This window comes from Ammodytes marinus (genome assembly GCF_949987685.1).
Source record: "Ammodytes marinus genome assembly, chromosome: 11".
NCBI lineage: Eukaryota > Metazoa > Chordata > Actinopteri > Uranoscopiformes > Ammodytidae > Ammodytes > Ammodytes marinus.
Window position 1 is genome coordinate 17,477,937 of NC_137215.1, and position 19,127 is coordinate 17,497,063.

The following is a 19,127-nucleotide window of genomic DNA, read 5'->3' on the forward strand; positions in this document are numbered from 1 at the left end:
GGGACGAATGACGGCTGTTAGAGGAAGTTACTGGGGGCAGCTGTGCTAGCATGTAACCTTACACGAGTTGGACACAACGTTGCAGAAAGAGAGGGGTACGTGAAGTAGGCTATATAAACGTTTATGAAAAATAACATTTAAAAAAGCCAAATTGCATGCGCTGGAACAGATGCATGCAGGCGTTATCATATACTGCCCGCTCAGGCTACAAACAAACTTGGTGCCCAAGGCCTATGCTAAAGTGACCAAGCTAGCTTGTCCTGACAGAAAAACTAAATAGCTACACCTTTTATTTAACGCATTTAAGCCTTTCCGGAACATATGTCTGTCAATGAAGATGCTATTCACGGACTCAGGGCTATCGTTTGAATCCATGTCTTGCCATGAGTCCTAACTTCCTCCTAAAGTTACCGTTAGCTCGCTAAAGCGGATTGTTGTTAGCCGTACTGTACTGTTAGCATGCTAACTAGCAAGCACGTCAATGGCAGAACCTGCTCATAGAGAAGCGTTGTGATTAATGCACGATACGTTATTTTTAATAACATTACATCAACCCGCCTTAAGTACAGTCTGCTAACAGGTATAAGTTAGCTGTCTTAGTTTGTGCACTGTTTAACTCTGGCCTGATCCAGCTGGTGCAGCTAGTTGTAACTTATTTGGTTTAAAAACGACGACTTTTCAGGTCATTAAGGTTGAGTTAACCGCGTAGGTTAATTTTTTCCTGCTTCTTAATTATCTTGCACTTCTATAAAAGTAGGCAAAGCTGATAGACTGCATATTTTTCAGCCTTGTAACCGCGAAGAACACCCTAAATGGCCCTAACTGGGAGGCTAGGGACGTAAGGTGAACGTAGCCAGGAAAGATACATCTTCAGTTTATGGAGGAGCAACGTTTATTAAGCTCTCTAACTACTACTAACCTTATATTCATGAACTGTATAACGCACCATATGCACAGCCATGTTTATAATGTAGCAACGGACAATACACAAGTACATGCAGTCCAATAATTATATTTGGAGGTTTTCTCCAAGCACTTCACTGCTCGGTTCCTTATTCCTTACTGGTTAATTTGACGTCTGCTTCCCCTGCCTTCTGTCTGTGTGTTGATACAGGAAGGCAGCAGCATTCATGGATGTTGTGGACACCTTTAACCATTTAATACCCAGTGACCAGTTGGACGAGTCGCTGATAATAGGTCAAAACTTTGAATGTGAGGCTGGTAATGAACTTGGGACAGGACCCGGGCTGGAAGATTCACTGAAGAACATGCTGAGTGACAAAGATCCCATGTTTGGATGTGCAATCCCTCAGTTCAATCTACTGGACAATGAGGACCCCACATTTCAGATGGCTGGCTCAACAGGTATGTCAGCAGCAGACACAAGAGACGCCATGCAGTTCGCTAACATTATTTATTCAGCATCAGTGCCTTTCCTCTGTAATGGTTTTGCTCACTTGTGAATGTTACTTCCACTTTTTATTTCATTATATTTTAGATGATAAAAAATGGCATAATGTCATCGTCAATGTGCCAGCCAAATGGTAAATATTCTACGGCTGTGAATGCTGATATTTGATTTATCAGTGTTTTAGTTGGTTTGTAGTAGTTTAATTTATAAATTCATGTTAAAGTGTAGAATATTGTGATTTCCATGTAGTAAATAAATGGTATAAAAAGTCCACAACAGATTATTTAAAGATTTTAATTATGTTTCTCAATTTAAAACGTAAAACTATTAAGTGTAGCCTTCTGTTTTTAAAATAACTTAATACTTAACACAATTAAATAAAACAAATAAATGCGATGAATAAGACAGAACGACCAGATATCCCAGACTTGTAATGCGGAAAGTATGTCCGTTGTCGTCCGGTAAAAAATGGAGGATGCTTGGCATTGCAGGAGGTCGATGAAGGCATGGCAGGCCACCACCTCCGGAATACACTGGGGACTGGGGAGTTAACCTGATGTTTATTTCTCTTGTCTGTTGCAGGTCTCGATGGTGCTTCAGCATCCACAGGCGCCAGTAGTCAACTGGCAGCTGCAGAGACACCAAAAGTAAAGCGACCTGTTGGCAGACCCAGGAAACGTCCACGTAATGTAGAAACCGGTAAGTTCGGTGGTCATTTAGGCTCCTGTTTGCAATGTATGACACACATGAGAGATGCTGTGACACAGTTCTCTATTTTTGTTGTAGAAACAGAACCTAGCAGTGATCCACAACCTGCTAACACATCCAACAACACCGTGGCTCGAGGACGGCCAGGAAGGAAACCAGCAAACAGGCTACAGAAGTCATTTCTTATTGAGAAAGGAGTTACAGGCGCCCAGCTGAAGAAAGAATTGACTTTGGGAGGGCGTATAAATGTTCATGATCTTGAGGCCAGATTATGGCTGAGACCTTCGGTTGTATTAAGGCGTTTGACAGTCACAATCGCAGGATTCAGGATTGAGCTTCTTCCTGGACCCTCTTACACACATACTGTCGACATGAACCAGGCTGAGTGCTTTGAAGACGGTTTGTCGTTTGCCGTGTTGCCAGATGATTCTGTCAATGTACAGAATCCCATCCCTGAGAATGTGGCAGAGACGGATGTAACAGAGAAGAGGTCTACTGATGATGCAGCCCTCGGACTGGGCCCGTATGTGAATCCTAATGAAGTGCAGACCTCCAACACGACATTGATAGGGAGTGCCTGCACGCAAGAGACAACGGTTGACAATCGGAGTGTTTTAGAAAAGCTGAAGCCGGTCAGCAAAGGGAAAGACGACATCAAACGGCCACTAAACAATGAGAAAAATGGAACTACTGTTGGTAATAAGGCTGACATTAAGGAAAAACAACAGACTGGGGCCAAAACGCTGCTCAAGTCTAAACAAGGACAGATTCCTAAGAATAATGACTTGGTTTCAGGTAAACCAAACAACATGATAAAGGGACAAAAAGCATCCCAACACCAGCCATCATCCACAATCATCCAAAGAGGAGTCCTGCAGAGAATGAAATCTCTCAAGGAAAAGAAAGACATTGCGCTTTTGAAAAGGCCAACAGAAAGCACCCAAAGCGAGCATGCTAATAAAATGCAAAAGATACAGGGCACAGGTGGTGATGGCAAAGTGAAGCCAAAATTGCCAAGTTCACCTAGCTCTGGCGCCAAGAAGATCCCCCTGTCTGGCCCGCGTGTTGATCAGCAGGGACCAGCCAAACCCACTCATCCTCACAACAGCTCCAAACAAGCTGAGACCACTCACCCGCCGCAGGCTCGTCCAGGCCATGCTTCAAAAACACCCGATGAAGGAGGACAGGAGAAGGCCAAAGTGAAGAAGCCCGAAAAGATCATTCAAAGGCAGAAAAGTAAAACTGCACGAAGCATCTCTGTGGAGGAACCGCAGCTGTTCATTCCAGATAACGCTCCTGTTGTGAAGAAGGAAGCCGCCGAGGAGCAACCTGCTAACAGTGAGACTGTGTGGGATGGAAACAACAGCTGTGGCCTGTGCAAGAAGCACCACAACAACTTGTAAGTGTTGCTCTTCAAAGTCATGTAGAGACATTAGACATACTATGTACACTATAAAAGTTGCATGCAGGCCGATTATTTTGTTGTGTTTTTGGTTCAACTTGACAGGTGTTTTATAATAATAATACATTTTATTTCAAGGCTCTCAAGGTCGCCGTACATTCAAAAACATATACAGTATAAAAGCAAAGCAGGTACACAAATAGAATTAAAATAAAGTTGACAATGGGTGATGGTGATGTGGTGATGGGGAAGGGAAGATCAGGAGGGGTGTGCAGATTTGAAAAGGTGGGTTTATCTCTTTGTTACTGAACTGTGAACATTTTGATTGTTGATAGTTCTTAACTAGGCATGCAATATTTGAGTTTTAAGACTTAAGATGATAGAGGGGAAGCTATCTAACTGCGATATTTGAACACTTTTAAAAGAAAAAGTGCATCAGGTGCTCATAATGCTTATTAAGAAGCGCACTCTAAATAACGGGCCGGGCTTTTTTTTTTCAGGTTCATGGTAGGCTGTGGTCGCTGTGACGACTGGTTCCACGGCGACTGTGTTGGCCTGGACCTGACTAAAGTGCGTGAGATGGAGGAGGAGGACCAGATGTATGTGTGCTTGAAGTGCTGTGAGGGTGAGGAGGAAGTCAAGAAGGTGGAGCCCGAGCCAGAGCCCCTGTGTGCAGCCAAAGTTCCAGCAAAGACTGAGGCACCGGATCCGAAGCCGCCCCCCAAGCCTCGGCCAGGACCCTCCCAGACACTCACATCAGGAGGGGTCAGACCAGTAAGAAAGGTAAGCAGTGTCACCATAAGTTGCTCATCATGCATTTAAATGAAATTCACATTTCATATACAAAAGGATATTTTATCTGTTCCCCCACAGCTAATTCCTCCTCTGATATTATTCATAGCCAGTGTTACCACTACACAAGGGTTTGTTGTCTTTTTGCTTTTCCTTTGCCTGTACAGTAGTCTTGCACAGGGGGGTGTGTGGTTAACACGTTGTACTCTCCAAAGCTTTGTGCATTTCCCACACAAAAAACTCACCTCATACCTTTTTTTAAACGTTTGGCCGCAGCGCTATGAAATGTAATTTTATTGTTCCTTTTTTTCTGATATTTTCTTTCTCAATGACCAGTAATGTTCATACTATGGCAATTGTGCTCTTTGCACTTCTCTCCTACAATAGGATCCCGACAGAAGGCTGTCCTCTGAATTCAGAGAATCGACTCATAAAACAGGTATTTTTCAAGTGACTGTGAATTTGAAAGTATTTAAAGTTAAGGTTTAATGGTTCAGTTTTATAATTGGAAAACAAGAATGATTGAAGAAAAGCACTACATTTGAACTATAAAAAAACTATAAATTCATTGTTTAAATTAATTTATTGGAGTTATTGCAAAAAAAATAGACCTCTTAGACTGTAGGTTCAGATAACACTCCAGAAACCAAATGTTTACACATACTGTCTGAATGCTGGTGAGATGGTAGAGATGTCGCATGTTTCCAGTTTAAAAATACTAACGATATGGAAGGGGGTGTATTTTTAAAACGGATACAACCCAGAAGGGTCTCCAGAATATTTGGGAAAAGTCAGCAAAGTTTAAAGTTGAGTTTCAAATATCAATTGAGCAGAGAGGACATTTTGGGAATGGCAAAGACTGTCTGGCAAAAAAAAATATATACAAAAAAGAAGTGTAAAAAGTTTGTGTTGTTGCTGATAGCTTTCATATTGGAGAACCCTCCTTCGGACAGTGTAAAAGGTTAACATTCAGTGTCATGTTGCTGCTTAATACAGTTTGTCTACACACTGTTGTCCAGGTTAGCTTGCTGTTGGTCATCTGAAACTACATAGCCAACTTGTTGCTGTGCATTCTTTGTTCAGTAGTGCAATATATTGTCCTTTGGCAGACATTAGATAACATCTAAAGTTGCTCACATATTCATACCATGTGTCTGTGAATGTGAAAATGTGTTTTCAATTATTCCACAAAATCTTTAATGTTATGTAATCTTTGTGATCAAAGCTTTCTCCTGCCTGCTGAGAACATATTGTCATTCTGTCCTCATAGGCACTCTGCTCAAACATGAGACAAAAAGTAAGACTTCAGCTTCAAAGAAACCTGTGTCTGCGGAATCAATCAGGCGAAGTGTGCGCGATTCTCTGAAAGAAATCCTTATACAGAGGTAACTAATCAAAAGAACATTAAGATTGTGTTTTGTATATGTTTTTATTGCAAAACTTTACAGACGCATTACCTATCTGCACCAAACTCTATGCTTTATTCTTTTTCCAGATTGAAGGACTCTGATTTGAACATCTCCGTGGAGCGGGCCTGTGAAGTTGCCAAGAAGACGGAGAGAGAGCTTTTCCACTTGTATAAAGACACTGACAACAAATACAAGAACAAGTACAGAAGCTTAACGTTTAACCTCAAAGATACTAAAAATAATGTAAGTACCATTTACAAAAGGGGATGATCCAAATGTAAAGTTATTTTTTTTTTGGTGCTGCCTTTCAGTTTTAGTATAAACAACAGTTACATTTGCTTTATTAGGTCCTTTTCAAGAGGGTTCTCAAAGGGGATATTTCACCTGCCAACTTAATTCGCATGAGCCCTGAGGAACTGGCCTCCAAAGAATTGGCTGCTTGGCGACAACGAGAAAACAGACATGTAAGTAATGCTCATCTCTGTGCTGTAGTTTTCTTATGCCCCTGTAAAGCACTTTGAATGGCCTTTTGTCTGAATTGTGTGTATAAATAAACTTGCCTTGCCTTAGCAAAATGTGTCACAAAAGTTCAGCCTGATAACTCAGTAATTCTGACATGAAAGTTGGATTCAAAAAGTAGTATTAACTTTACATTTTCTAAGATAGTCATTTTAAATGCAGTTTTAGTAGCCCTCTAAAAAGCAATAATCTCCTAATTTCACAGACTATTGAGATGATTGAAAAAGATCAAAGAGAGGCGGAGAGGCGACCCATCACTAAAATCACGCATAAAGGTGAAATTGAAATTGAGAGTCAAGATCCAGTAAAAGCACCTGAGCCTGAAGAGGTAAGCACCACGTCTTATATCACACCCCTGCCCGCCTGCATTACTTTGTACTAACCAATTTAAAGAGGGTGACAAATTTGCTTGAATTTATTGTCTGTTATTTTCTCTCTCTCGTCAGCTCGAGCTTCCTCCCAATTTGATAGAAGTCTCTGCAGAACCTCCAAAAACCCCGAAGAAGAAATCTGCAGAGAGCGCCAAGACGGATATAGACACAACCAACCAACACAAGTCTCACTTATTTGACCTGCACTGCAAGATCTGCACAGGTGAAACCCTGACACAAGGAAAATAAAATATCCTCTATTGCCACATCCAATGTATCCATATCCTTAGTTGTCAACATCTTTTGTAACTTTTTTTTAACCAATAAGGTCGTATGGCGCCCCCTGTTGAGGAGGTCCCAACCAAAGTAGTTGCCACTACAGTGGTGAAGAGGCAGTCCACCAAAGCAGATGTGACCAAGAGCACCAAAGTGCCTGCCATGGACGACGACTTGCACCTCACTGTTTTAGAGGAGAGCTTCCGAAACGCTAAATCGGGCTACGAAGGAAGGTAAGCGGTCATTGTGAAACTTGACCGTGATTCTTTGGTGCAGTTTGTGTTATGCAGGCTTGCTTCACTGCTGTTGTCCTTGCTTATTACAGGTTGGATCATTCGCTTGTTAGAGAGGAAGAAGCTGCTTTCCTTTCCAACCTCAAGTCCATGTGGCGTGGATTCATTCATATGCCCAATGTGGCAAAGTTTGTGACAAAGGCTTTCCCTGTCTCAGGTGTTTTGGAATATTTGACAGAGGTAAAGTGGACATGACTGAAAATATTTAGTTCAAATAGCTGATAGCGCAAAGTACTTTAGAGATTAAGTAATGCCAGTGAAGTTCAATCTGTTTTCCTTTTTATTTTGATATAGGACCTCCCAGACAGCATACAAGTTGGTGGAAGGATTACTCCACAGATAGTGTGGGACTACTTGGAGAAGATTCGGGCAACTGGAACAAAAGTGAGTTTTGGGCCAGCTTTCCTTTTTTGAAAGGGATTATTAAATACCATTAGCCAGAGTTGCATAAGGTTCATTGTCCGCCAAGGCAGGCCAGACAAATAACATCCCGCACTTGTAATGTCATGTATTATTGCATTTTAGAGCTGACGAGTTCTGGCCTGGCACATGAATTATAGATTTTACTGACACATGCTTTTTTCTTTAATTAAAAGGAGGTGTGCCTGATTCGCTTCTCCCCCGAGACGGAGGAAGATGAGATCGCCTATACTCTTCTGTATGCCTATTTCAGCAGTCGTAGGCGTTTTGGAGTGGTGTCCAATAACCTAAAACAAGTGAAGGACATGTATCTCATTCCATTGGGTGCCATTGAAAAAGTTCCACATCAGCTTGCTCCCTTTGATGGGCCAGGTAACCTAGAACACTTTAGACCCCGAAGAATAATTCTCTCGCAGTAACTTAGGCAAAACATTTCGGATCTTTCAAAATGAATTCTTGTCTTTATTTGACAGGTTTAGAAAACAACCGTGGCAACCTTCTACTGGGACTCATCATTCGCCAGAGACCACCCAAGAGGGATTTCCTCCCCGTGGACATGAACGAAACCGCCAGGATCATTCCCGAAATCACGCCCGTCATCACCGTTAACACGAAAGAAACCATAGCAACAGAGGAGGATGAGCAAAAGTTCCTCTCTTCCTTGACTCCTTCACTTCTTAAAGAGAAGGACAAACCTCTGAACACTACTGAAGAGGTCGATGAGCCGTCGACCGAGCCATCCGAGGAGCCCTCTGCATCGGAGGAGAACAACAATACGGAATCCCATAAGCCACTGCGCTTCCTTCCAGGTGTGTTGGTAGGCTGGGGTGGAGAGCTACCGCCTCTGCCAGACTTTGGAGCTAAACCTGCATTGACAGCTGATGACACGCAGAAGACCCTACCAGCTCCGAAGACAGCAAACGCAAAAAGTCCCACGGCTGCTACACAACGAGAGCGCTATGTCATCAAGAAGAGAGACGCTAAACCTGTTATTAAAGTTGAACCTGTAGTTAAAGCCGTACCGGAGCTTTCCCCCCCGACTCATACGCCTGCTTCTAACAACTCATCAATAAAGGAAGCTGCAGTGTTGACCCATAGCGCACCAATGTCTCTGAGAGATAAGCCCACAGATGTGTCGACTGAGGCCTTCCTGGCAAGCTTTTCAACAACAGCTCCGAGCGGGACTGAGACTGACAGCACCGCCTTGGCAGACAAAGGTAACGCTGGCCTTGTTTTGTCTGAAACCGAAAAAGGAACATCTGAAGGGAATTCTTCGTCGCAGTCAAAATCCCCGGCTGTCTCGGCTCAAACCAACAGTTCCAAACCTGCTTTAAGTGGAATATTGAAGAAATCTTCGGCGTATTCCAACGCGAGCGAAGTTAAAACAACGGTGCTACAGCAGGATAAAGCCACGCAGCCGGCTCCTTCCAGCCCTAAACCCTCTCCTGTGTTGAGCAGCGTTAGAAATGACGCCGTCACGCTATTTCACCAAGGAGTTTTAAAGGTTTCTCAGGCCAAGAAAAAAATAGAGGAAGGACATCTTACAACAACAACAACCATTGGATCACTGGCCAGTGGAAAGGAAGATTCTGGAACGTTCCAGGCCGTCGCTACGGTAACTCAGCCACAAGCAGCATGTCACACAGAAACCTCTGAGCTCCAACACCACTCGACATCAGCAGCTCTCCCAGTATACAACAACGCTGCACCTATTCTGTCACCGCAGCAACAACAACAGCCTCGGGTACCTGGTAGCTACGACTACCAAACTCCTCCTCCTCTTAACACCACCGCACCCACCCCGGATCAGAACAACGGCGCACCATCGGATCAAGACGGTGGCGCTTCACAGGCTATTCCTGGACTGGAGTCAGAGTTGGCGGTGGGCTACTCTGAGTCCGAAGCACCCGGGCGGCCTTCATCCCTTCTTCCCAAAGACAACAAGAGGGCCGACGAGCGATACAGCGACCCCTGGGACAGGCCGCGAAACTCTGCCGACCGAGAGCACCACCGCGGGAGGCACAGGGATCACGGGAAAAAGAGCAGACACCACGAGCGAGAGCGGGAGAAAGAGCATCACCGTACTAGCAGCCACGACGACAAGCACCGAGAGAGGAGCAGGCACCACGCACAGTCGGACGAACGCCACGCAGAAAAGAGGAAAGAGAGGCAGCGCAGCAGCAGCGACGACCACAGCAGCAGCAGCAGCAGCCGCCGTCACAAGGACAGACACAGGAAAAGACGGGACTCTGATTATGAGAATGGACGGAGAAGTTCAAAAGACAGTTACTCCTAATTATGTTTTTTATTTTTTATAAAAAGCCATGCTTAGCCAATGTTCGAGGCTCTTAAGAAAAGACTGTTGGGTCACTTGGCTGGTTCGAAAACCACGTCGACTACAATCAGCTGATAGTGGAGTAGTTTTTTGTTGTTGTTCAATACAGCAGTCTGCAGCTTACGTGTGAAGTTCCAATTTCATGTTATTGACACTGCAGCCAAAAATGAAGAAGTAATATCAGTGGGATTTTGAAGATCTTTAAAAAGGAAAGTTCTCACTTGACAGAGAAGAACATTTTCAAGTTTTTAAACCTTTTTATTGTATAGATCTTGTTGACATTGAGCTGCCTTCACGTGGTAACAGACAAATACCAGTGTGCACCATTGGGTGAAAAGTTTTAAGTTGCACTCAAATATTTTGGCATGAATGTAACACAGAAAACATTGAACTGAGAACAGTGATCAAAACAGCAGCTTTGCTTTTTTTTCACAACTTAAATTCTTTTAAATTGCTAAACTATTTTATAAACTTACTTTCTACTGAAAAAGTATGTACATTTTGGCTTGTAATATACATTAGAGATTACGTGTGCCTTTGCACTGTGTGTTTATGTACAGTTCGTATTAAAGCTAATCCTTTTTTTATTATTAATTCTGAAAAAAGCTTTTATTTCTTTGTAATTGTATTAAAAGGAAGACAAACCTGGATACTGAGTTACATTGTACTATTACAATTATTTTAGACATTGTATTTGCAGAGGGATCAGTCACTGGGCTTAAATGTGTTTTTGTAAATTTGTCCTTTCACATTGGAATAGAGACTGCTACTCATGGCTTCAGACATTAGTTTGGGGCATTAAATTCAAGTTTTAATGTGTATCTCTGAATCATACGGCGTGCCCACATCCCAGTAAAATCACTTATGATCCATAAAAAAGTCAGATGATAATCGAGATGTACAGTGGTAAGGAAACAAGTGGTAAAATATAGTTTGTGATTAAGCTTCTCTGCCAAGTGCTACACATATCTCCCTATGGACTTTCTAAAAAAAAACTAATATCAAAATTCAAGCAAGATCATGTCACAAATTCACAACAGCTGCTTAAATGCCAGGAGTTGCAATTTCACTATTCGCCGTCATAAACATTAAAACCCTCGCTGTCTTTGAGAAATGACAGCGGCTTGGTATCTTTAAACAAATAAACATTTTTGATATTCCCTTTGAAGGCTTGGGAGAACAACCCAGAAGTGACAATTGATACATTTCTGTAGAATTCAAATCCTCCAAAGTAATGCCGGCCGCCATAGTTTAAGGCCACGTAACGCTCAAACGGGTCCACGTCTTGGAAGAGGATTCGCCTGTTGTTTAGGAACACCTGAATAACTGTGCTGTTTAAAGATATGGAGACATTGTGCCACTTGTTGCAGCAGAGAGTGACATTCCTCATAGTTACTGGGAGCGAAAGTCTCTCACCGAGATTGACTGCCACTTTGAGGCGACCGCTCTCCAGTCCCACTGCGAGGTAGTCGTCGTCCTCGTGCTGAGCTTTCCCCATCCACATGATCAGACTGTCATTTGAGCTGGTGAGAACGCTGAAGGAAACCAGGGTGTACTTAAAGTTCCTCGTGTTGTATCTGGGGTCCTGGTATTTAACGTACGAGTTCCCCACAAACTTGAGAGTGTCTGTGGCTACTTCTGTGTCGCAGTACCTCCCTCCCCATCCCAAGGGGCATATGCACCGGTATGAGGTGACGCTAGACGGCACGCATAGGGAACCGTGTCTGCAGATGTTGTTCACACAGCTTACGGACTGGTTGCACACAGGGCCAGTCCACAGAGGCAGACACGCGCACGTGAAAGAGTCGATTCCTGTCGCCGAGCAACGACCTCCGTTTCGGCACACCTTGTACCCGCAGGCGGTGCCGTCCCAGTCCCCTACGTTGGCGCCGCTTATGGCCCCTGTCTCTGTTAACTCAAACTCTTGACCGTTGACTAGAAGTTCCCTCAAACCGCCAGTGAAGCCCATGGGTTCCCCTTCAGTAGCATCCGTGGAGACCAAGCTCAGAGTGGACACGCCCCCTACAAAGATGTCCGTGGTAACGTCCAGGGTCGTCATCCCTCCGGTCGCGTTCTCTCTAACCTCCTCGCTGTCCAGTCTGAGGTAACCATGGTGACCGAATCGGCCGGCATCCACCGTGTGCCAGGTCCTGCCCCGCGAGTCCACTCTCCCAGCAGACTGCAGGAGGTGGACCCCATCGCCAAGGTTGTATCGCAGCTGGACAAACCCTGACGTCAAGGAGAGGCACAAGAAGTCTCCTGTGGGGAAGAGAAAATAAAGAGCAGGCCAAGTAATACATTCTGTAAGTGAAATATTTTGTGTTAGAAAAGAGTCAGTTGACCTACAATAAAGAAAGAAAAGAGAGATTTTCAACTGTTTCAACCCAAGACAAATATCTTAATACTTAGACAGCATTTTCTGTATCCCAGGATACTTCAACAGCAGTGGCATTTGGATGGAAAACCCTTCAAATAAAGCACTGCCAGTTTGTTACCCCTTATCACAGGTTGAATATAGGCCTACTGTATCTTTTGGGTTGTGAGCAGTTCAACCAAGGATTGATTTTATTCTATAAGCCTATCAGGGCAGTGTGGATTGATATTTACTGGTGATAGATAGCAGCCAAGTAGGCTATGTTTTTTAATCTAAACTGGAGAATGTGTTCTAAAATGCCACCGCTGATGCTTTTTTTTTTTTTTTTTTTTTTTTTTTCTTAAACTAGTAGGCCTTTAGTACTATTTCTATTACAATAATAAGGATGAATGTCACAACTTTGACTTAAGTCTACACTTTAGCAGAGGCACAGCAGTCTTTGCTGTTAGCAGGATTTTAGAAGCAGGGATCACTGGAAATATAGGTCTACAAAATATTTTTAAATCACTTTTCTGTGTCATGCATAAAACCTTGTTTCTTTTGTGTTGTGTGCTATTTAAAGTGTTGTTATTTATTTATGCTGCACATACAAGTGTAATGCTGGATTGAATCATGGGTAATTTTTTCCCCCTGGAATAGTCTCAAGGAGGCATGATATGTTAAAAATCCCCAGTATTTTTTAAGGAACACATACAAATTGATATTGCATTTCTTAAAATAAAGCGGAAGCTAAATAGAAAACATTGGATTTCCTTACCAGCTCTGGCACTGAGATGTTGTGCAGCATAGACCAGGATGCCATCAGGTGACAGAGGCTGGAACTGCACCTGCAAAACAGTCCTGTGTCTAATGCTCATAGATGGGAATGACATCCACGAAGACTGGTTCCCGCTGAAGAATGGATCACTGATGGTCACAGCTGAACAGGAAGAACAGTACAGCAGTTAAATAAATGAATGGTGAAAGTGTGGTATTATCAAAGGTGCACTATGTAACAGGTGTGGCAGAGAATTTTTATATATTCTCATAATTGAATAAACAAACTTTCCTTACAGGAAAAATGGATCCCTGGAACACAGTTTGAAGTAAGAAAGCTACCTTTAAAAAATAATGTTTCACTGTTGTTTACAAACATATTCTAGTCTAACATTTGGTCCCAGGTGCCTACAAATAATTGTTTGAATTATGATAGAATTATTCAATACTAAGAATAACGCGTAAGGAAAAACTTCTGAAAACTAACTGTAGGCTCTGTAAATATAAACAAATTCCCTTCCCCTGAAACTACATAGTGCACCTTCATGTATGTATGTATGTATGTATGTATGTATGTATGTATGTATGTATGTATGTAATGTGTGTGTGTGTGTGTGTGTGTGTGTGTATGTATATATAACCCCTATATTATATATATATATAGGGTTTGATGATGCAACCTTTCTCGCAGTAGAGTCCCGCAGTCCCCAGGGGGCAGTGGCAGGTATAGCCTTTGGGGAGAGGGATGCAGGTGGAGCCGTGGGCACACAGAGGAGGGGGACTGTGCTCCACATCACACACAGACACCGTCTCAGAACACAGTGCTCCCTTCCATCCTAATGGGCACTGGCAACTGCAGAGACGGACACAGGCAGGAGTCAGGGAAAAGCTTGTAAACACTGTCAGGTCCATAACATTCTCTATAGGTTATTGATGTCTGGTCACAACACAGATAGGAACACACACATAATGTAAGGGTGTGGGGTGCATTTGACTCAAATAAAATAGTGGATTCATAAGAAATAATAAGCGGAAGATTCCAGAAGTTGTGTTTTCTCTTACTACACAGATGAGCCTGAGTCAACGCACGTCCCTCCGTTTGTGCAGTGAACATGCACACATGGGGTGACTCCACACTGACCCACGCTGCGCCCGAAGGATGGGTGTCCCGCAGGCTGTCCCAGCGCTTGCAACCTTCTGTCTCTTCTCGTGCTAAACTGCACATCAAAGATGCACCCTTCGAAGAAAGAACAAACACAGTTACCACCAAAACCTTAAGTCAGAGGGATATCTTTTATTTCTCTGCGAAAAGGGATTAACAGAAGAAATACAAAACACATTATTTTCTTTGTATGAAGATCAGAAGGTTTCGCACACTTAAAATGAGATTCATCTGAATTGTGTTTCCAACTCAAGGTCCAAGGAAAGTGTGTGCAGTGTTTGAAATACAATTCTTTCATGGTTGTTTATTTTTTTGTGTATGTGAGACGCCACAGGATTTATTTAAATATATATAACCATTCTTAAATCCACTTAAAATGTTCGTAAACTCCTGAATGTATAACTCGTGTTAAAAGAACATGAATTTTGCAACCCTACTCTAACTTGTATGTGTACTTAGATGTGAGGGCTTTACTCAACTGGAAATGGCCCTTAGAAAATGTGTTGCCTATCTTGAACATAATTGGTGGCATCTATAATTTGACATTTTATTTTTAAAATATAAAAACAACCTTGCCTTGAATACAAACATTTAAATGGAGGCTCACACAGGTTTTGGAATTCAATTATATTCAATCTGTGCATAGATGTAATGCATATCATCTGCCATCATTACGGTTCGCTAGGACATGGCCAACCCACAGTAGCATTGTGTCCCACCTTGGCCATACCAGGCAAAATGTCCAAGAAACGCCACTGATTTGATGGAATAACATTTCTCCAGTCGAAAAGGCTGAGTTTTGAAATCCACATTTTCCCCCGTCACCGTGCATCTGTCATCATATTTGCCTTTTTTCGCTTTCATTATTCAATTTTATCGAGACAATATTTGCTTTGGCCTGTATACCTGCAGAGCACAGGGCCCCTCTATAAATATAAGGCCTGAGCACAAGCCTTGGAGTCATTTGCCCATGCAGTCTCCCTTTCTCTCTGCTGCGTTAGTCATTGGCATAAACAGGATGCAGGGGAAATGTCATGCTCATTCATGAATATTCATGGCATGATGCTGTCTACTTGGCAGACTCAAGTGATGGTGTTGGTGCGGCAAACATAGAGCGTCGGAAAAGTGAAGCAGATTCACAAGGAAGATTAAAATAAAAGCCTGGACTATTTTGGTTTTTTAGCTGCACTCACTGCCTCTTGGAACAGAACCAAGACAAACCTGAGGAGCCCAAGTCTATAGCAATTATACCTGTCAAGAGAAAAGGCTGAAAGTAAAAAACTAAATGATTCAAAAATTTATATTTTCAACCAAGTTGCAGAGGCAAACTTTAAATTGTCCCTCAAGATCGTTTAGCAAGTCTAATGAAAAAATAATAATATAACTGCATCAAAGCAGCATGAAATGTTTTTATTTTAAATAGACAAGCTTGATAAACCCCCCCCCCCTTTCTTGTTATTTGACCAACAGCTCAAATTGAGTAACTGATTTTTTCTTTTTTCTTCCTCCAGTAGCCACCTCCTCTGCCACCTTTCCACAGGGGAGTGTGGATCTGTTGATAACTGGGGAGTGAAGTGCATTATCAGTGTGCTCAGTGCCAGCCATCATGATTAGGGCTCGGGGAAGGTCACACAGATCTGATTAGACGCTCATGAGTTCTCATTACATCCCCAGCAAAAAGGTTATGCTTCCCTTCGGTGTGGCCCGGGCTCACAGGTAGTGCTTACCAGTTACGGGGGGGGGGGGGGGCTGATGGCTGAGCCGTAACTGATGCTTTAACCATGGCTGATTAGATTTTTTGAAGGTTTATTTGGTGAGCAAGAAAGAAATTTATTATAAGATGATAAATAGGCGACAACACACACAAAATTGCTCCAGTCCCTCAGACATTAAAAGCTCCCGTTCACCTCAAATGGATCTGCCGTGACATTTTTTATAATAACTCATTCATTTGCCGTAGAGCAGAGACTGACTGCTGAATATGGTTACGGTGACATTCATAAGTTGTTGTCATCATTATGGTTTTAAGGCAATTTTGCTCCACCACATTAGTAGGCACAATGAATTAGTCTCCAGAAAATCACTCCGATACGAGGTCACCCGAGAGAAAGCATAAATGATGTTGATGATGACAAAGATTGTTTTTGTGGCACCATTATTTAACAGACTCAGCAGTAGAGTGGATTTGTACCCAGTAACGCGGGACAGGACTGCACAGTGGGTGAAGTGATTAAAGGTGGATTAGGCCATTCTGGAGAACTATTGTTGTCAATATCATCATCATCATCATCATCATCATCATCATCATCATCATCATCATCATCAACCTTTATTTAAACAGGCAACAATTGCTAAGAAACAATGTCTTATTTAAGCAATGGCCTGGTAGGAGGTGAATGACCTCCTGGGGGGAAAGGGGAGAGGGAGAGAACAAGACTACACTGTACTATAGCCAGTAAAATCAGACATAGACAACAATAACATATTCAACATAGCAACAGAAGTTAGACAAACAGCAGTAACATACAGCATAACAATAGATAAATGTACTAGATCACGGTGAGCTTAGACTGAAGCAGCTACAGGTGTGCTTTATACATTTTGTTAGGGCCTGTTTGAAGAGTCTAACACCATCTGCTACCTGTCCTTATTTTCTGTGTGCTGAAAGAAATATCTGGTTTAAATGCATAGTCTAGGCTCTGTGAACGGGTATATAAACAAAGGGTATGTGAACAAAGGTGGCCCGATAGTAGTAGTAGAAACATGGCCGTTTACAGAGCCTAGGCTGTATAATAACAATTGATTTTTTGGAGGATCATGAAGAGATATTCACTGATTCTGACAAAAAGTGATTTTGACCAAAAAAAAAAGCGTTGTCCAGAATCGCTGACTCTACCTTTAAAGCATAGCAGATACAATCAACCCCAAGAGCTCAGTTCTGGCCTATATACACAGTCCAGGCCTGTAACTCCCTTTTCATTACACACCTTCCCTCTTCTGCTAACGAAGAGGAACAACAGATCCTAGGGAGACGTTCCACACGCCGACACAGACAGACAGAGGTGTTGGGTTGAAATAAAGCCGGTGCAGTCTTACCCTCAAAGCCATGGCGGAACCTGGAGCCCATTGGCAGTAGTTCAGGGGTGTACTCATTATATCCACCCACAAAGAGCTGGTTGAAAACATTCAAGCCCACAAGGGGTCCAGGAGACCATCCCGTTCTGTTACGCTGTCCATCAACCTGAGAGAAAACAAGACTTTAACTAGAGTTTTATATCCGTGGGCGATATCCTGGGGGAGCAGAAAGTTATTCTAAAGATCTACCAGAGTTCACAAATTGTATGACCTCAAATTGATCACCGAGTTATGCAGGCGGTGTCCACTTTTAAGCTAGAGTAGCTACTATACTCCCACGTGTCTGCTTCTGAATGCACGAAAAAAAATCTCATAGGCATCGATTCCCCCCAAGGGACCTCGGCCCCTTTGCTGACTAGTACTTACTGTGTACCATATAGTTCAATCTAATCTAATCTAATTAAAAAAAGATGTAGCCATTTCAAGCTGTTCAACTCCAGAGTTAATTTCCCCCTTCCCAGATCAATTTATTTGGAGGCTTTTTAGAAAGCCAACAACATGGAAACTTTCAGTTTTTCCACAAGAAAAAGGTTAGACAAATAAACCAAACTCGGGAAAGAATAATAACCTAAACATAATTCTATTACAACACAATTCCATATCCTCACAATATCTGGTGACCTCTGACCTCCGGGTTGGAAAACTACCATTTTAGAAGAATGCTGTTTGGAGAGTTGAAGCTGTCCTTGTTGGCCCGTGGTTGCTCAACATCTTACCAGAATACATCTGTTTGCGTATGCACTATGTAGGCCTGTACAGTAACTTCATGCTTTCCTAATTCCTACACATCCAATCACCTTCAGCCATCCGGTTCTCTTGGACCTTCCAAACGTCACTGTGTGAATGTCGACCTGGTGGTTCAGCCGATCACTGGCTATGGTTGCCACACCCGATCCCAGGTTGAATCTATGCACAACTCTGCCATTTCGTAGTCCCAGCACCAGAAAGTCATCCCCATGGTTGCCTGGAGATTCACATGAGAAAAAAGTCTGCCATGAGCAACAAAAGACAAGTGAAAAGTGTTCGGCTTTCAGTTAAAAGACTCTACTAACAAGCAAGCAAACAAACATTTAGAGCCATAACAGAAACATCGGTTGTCCTTAATGATGAATTGTGGATTAGCATTGTGTTTCATGTATTCTTATATATTCTGTCCCTCTCTGCTTGTTTAATTATGTGTATAACTTGATCACCGCGATGAAATCGTTAACTCCGGCTTTCATTCCCTGGCGGTGGTGATCAAAAGGTGCCACATCATTAAACCAATTATGTGAACTGTTCACATTTCACCCGTTTCTTAATATTGCGCCTTTGAATTTGAACCATATTTTTCCAACAGTGCTGCTCACTTCCCTGACAAGCGTTTCATTATTCATATTGCTGGCATTTTGTTTTGCCACCTAGATGAATTGCACTCTCTCAGGGGAAAAAAACCCGCAGAAGACGATCCACCAGATTTTAAGTTTTCTACTTTTTTTTTATATGAAATATGCTTGCAACAAATGACATGGCTGTTACATTGCTAGCAATATCTGTCCGCGTGGAGAGGAGATCCTCATTTAAAGTGACGGCTGCCGACAGCATGGCCTTACATCTACACCTGAAAAGTCCTGTGTTATGCAATTGACATGGAAACTTTTTGAGATGCTCGGCTCACATGCAAATTTTTAGAAAGCAAAGCTGAAACACGACACGCTCCCTTTGAGAAGTCAGCATCAATAGCAGTTTAGCTTGAAATCAACTAATTGCTGGACTGTACAAAGA

General features: G+C 42.6%; 2 protein-coding genes across 3 annotated transcripts in view; one reads left to right on the forward strand and one right to left on the reverse strand.

The window, feature by feature from the left end:
• On the forward strand, nucleotides 1-10,584 carry phf3 (PHD finger protein 3). 2 transcript variants are annotated; one of them, XM_080036511.1, is made up of 16 exons: nucleotides 1-95; nucleotides 1,115-1,365; nucleotides 1,994-2,110; nucleotides 2,198-3,518; nucleotides 4,022-4,304; nucleotides 4,701-4,752; nucleotides 5,584-5,698; nucleotides 5,809-5,965; nucleotides 6,070-6,186; nucleotides 6,447-6,569; nucleotides 6,688-6,835; nucleotides 6,941-7,121; nucleotides 7,214-7,361; nucleotides 7,476-7,565; nucleotides 7,778-7,973; nucleotides 8,075-10,584. In XM_080036511.1, exons 2-16 carry the CDS (start codon nucleotides 1,131-1,133, stop codon nucleotides 9,895-9,897), a joined length of 5,106 nt encoding a protein of 1,701 aa, XP_079892637.1. In that variant the 5' UTR covers nucleotides 1-95; nucleotides 1,115-1,130; the 3' UTR covers nucleotides 9,898-10,584. The 2 variants fall into 2 exon arrangements, with proteins under 2 accessions (XP_079892637.1, XP_079892638.1); XM_080036512.1 differs by having other exon boundaries at nucleotides 2,204-3,518.
• A 126-nt stretch (nucleotides 10,585-10,710) lies between these two features.
• The window catches only part of eys (eyes shut homolog), a gene marked incomplete at its 5' end in the record, with an annotated part of 143,662 nt that continues 135,245 nt past the window's right edge, over nucleotides 10,711-19,127 (reverse strand). Inside the window, 6 exons of the mRNA XM_080036510.1 lie at nucleotides 10,711-12,195; nucleotides 13,068-13,229; nucleotides 13,747-13,919; nucleotides 14,129-14,303; nucleotides 17,325-17,469; nucleotides 18,161-18,327. Of these exons, the coding sequence (XP_079892636.1) occupies nucleotides 11,006-12,195; nucleotides 13,068-13,229; nucleotides 13,747-13,919; nucleotides 14,129-14,303; nucleotides 17,325-17,469; nucleotides 18,161-18,327 (2,012 nt within the window). The 3' untranslated portion in view covers nucleotides 10,711-11,005. The remainder of the gene's footprint in view (nucleotides 12,196-13,067; nucleotides 13,230-13,746; nucleotides 13,920-14,128; nucleotides 14,304-17,324; nucleotides 17,470-18,160; nucleotides 18,328-19,127) is intronic.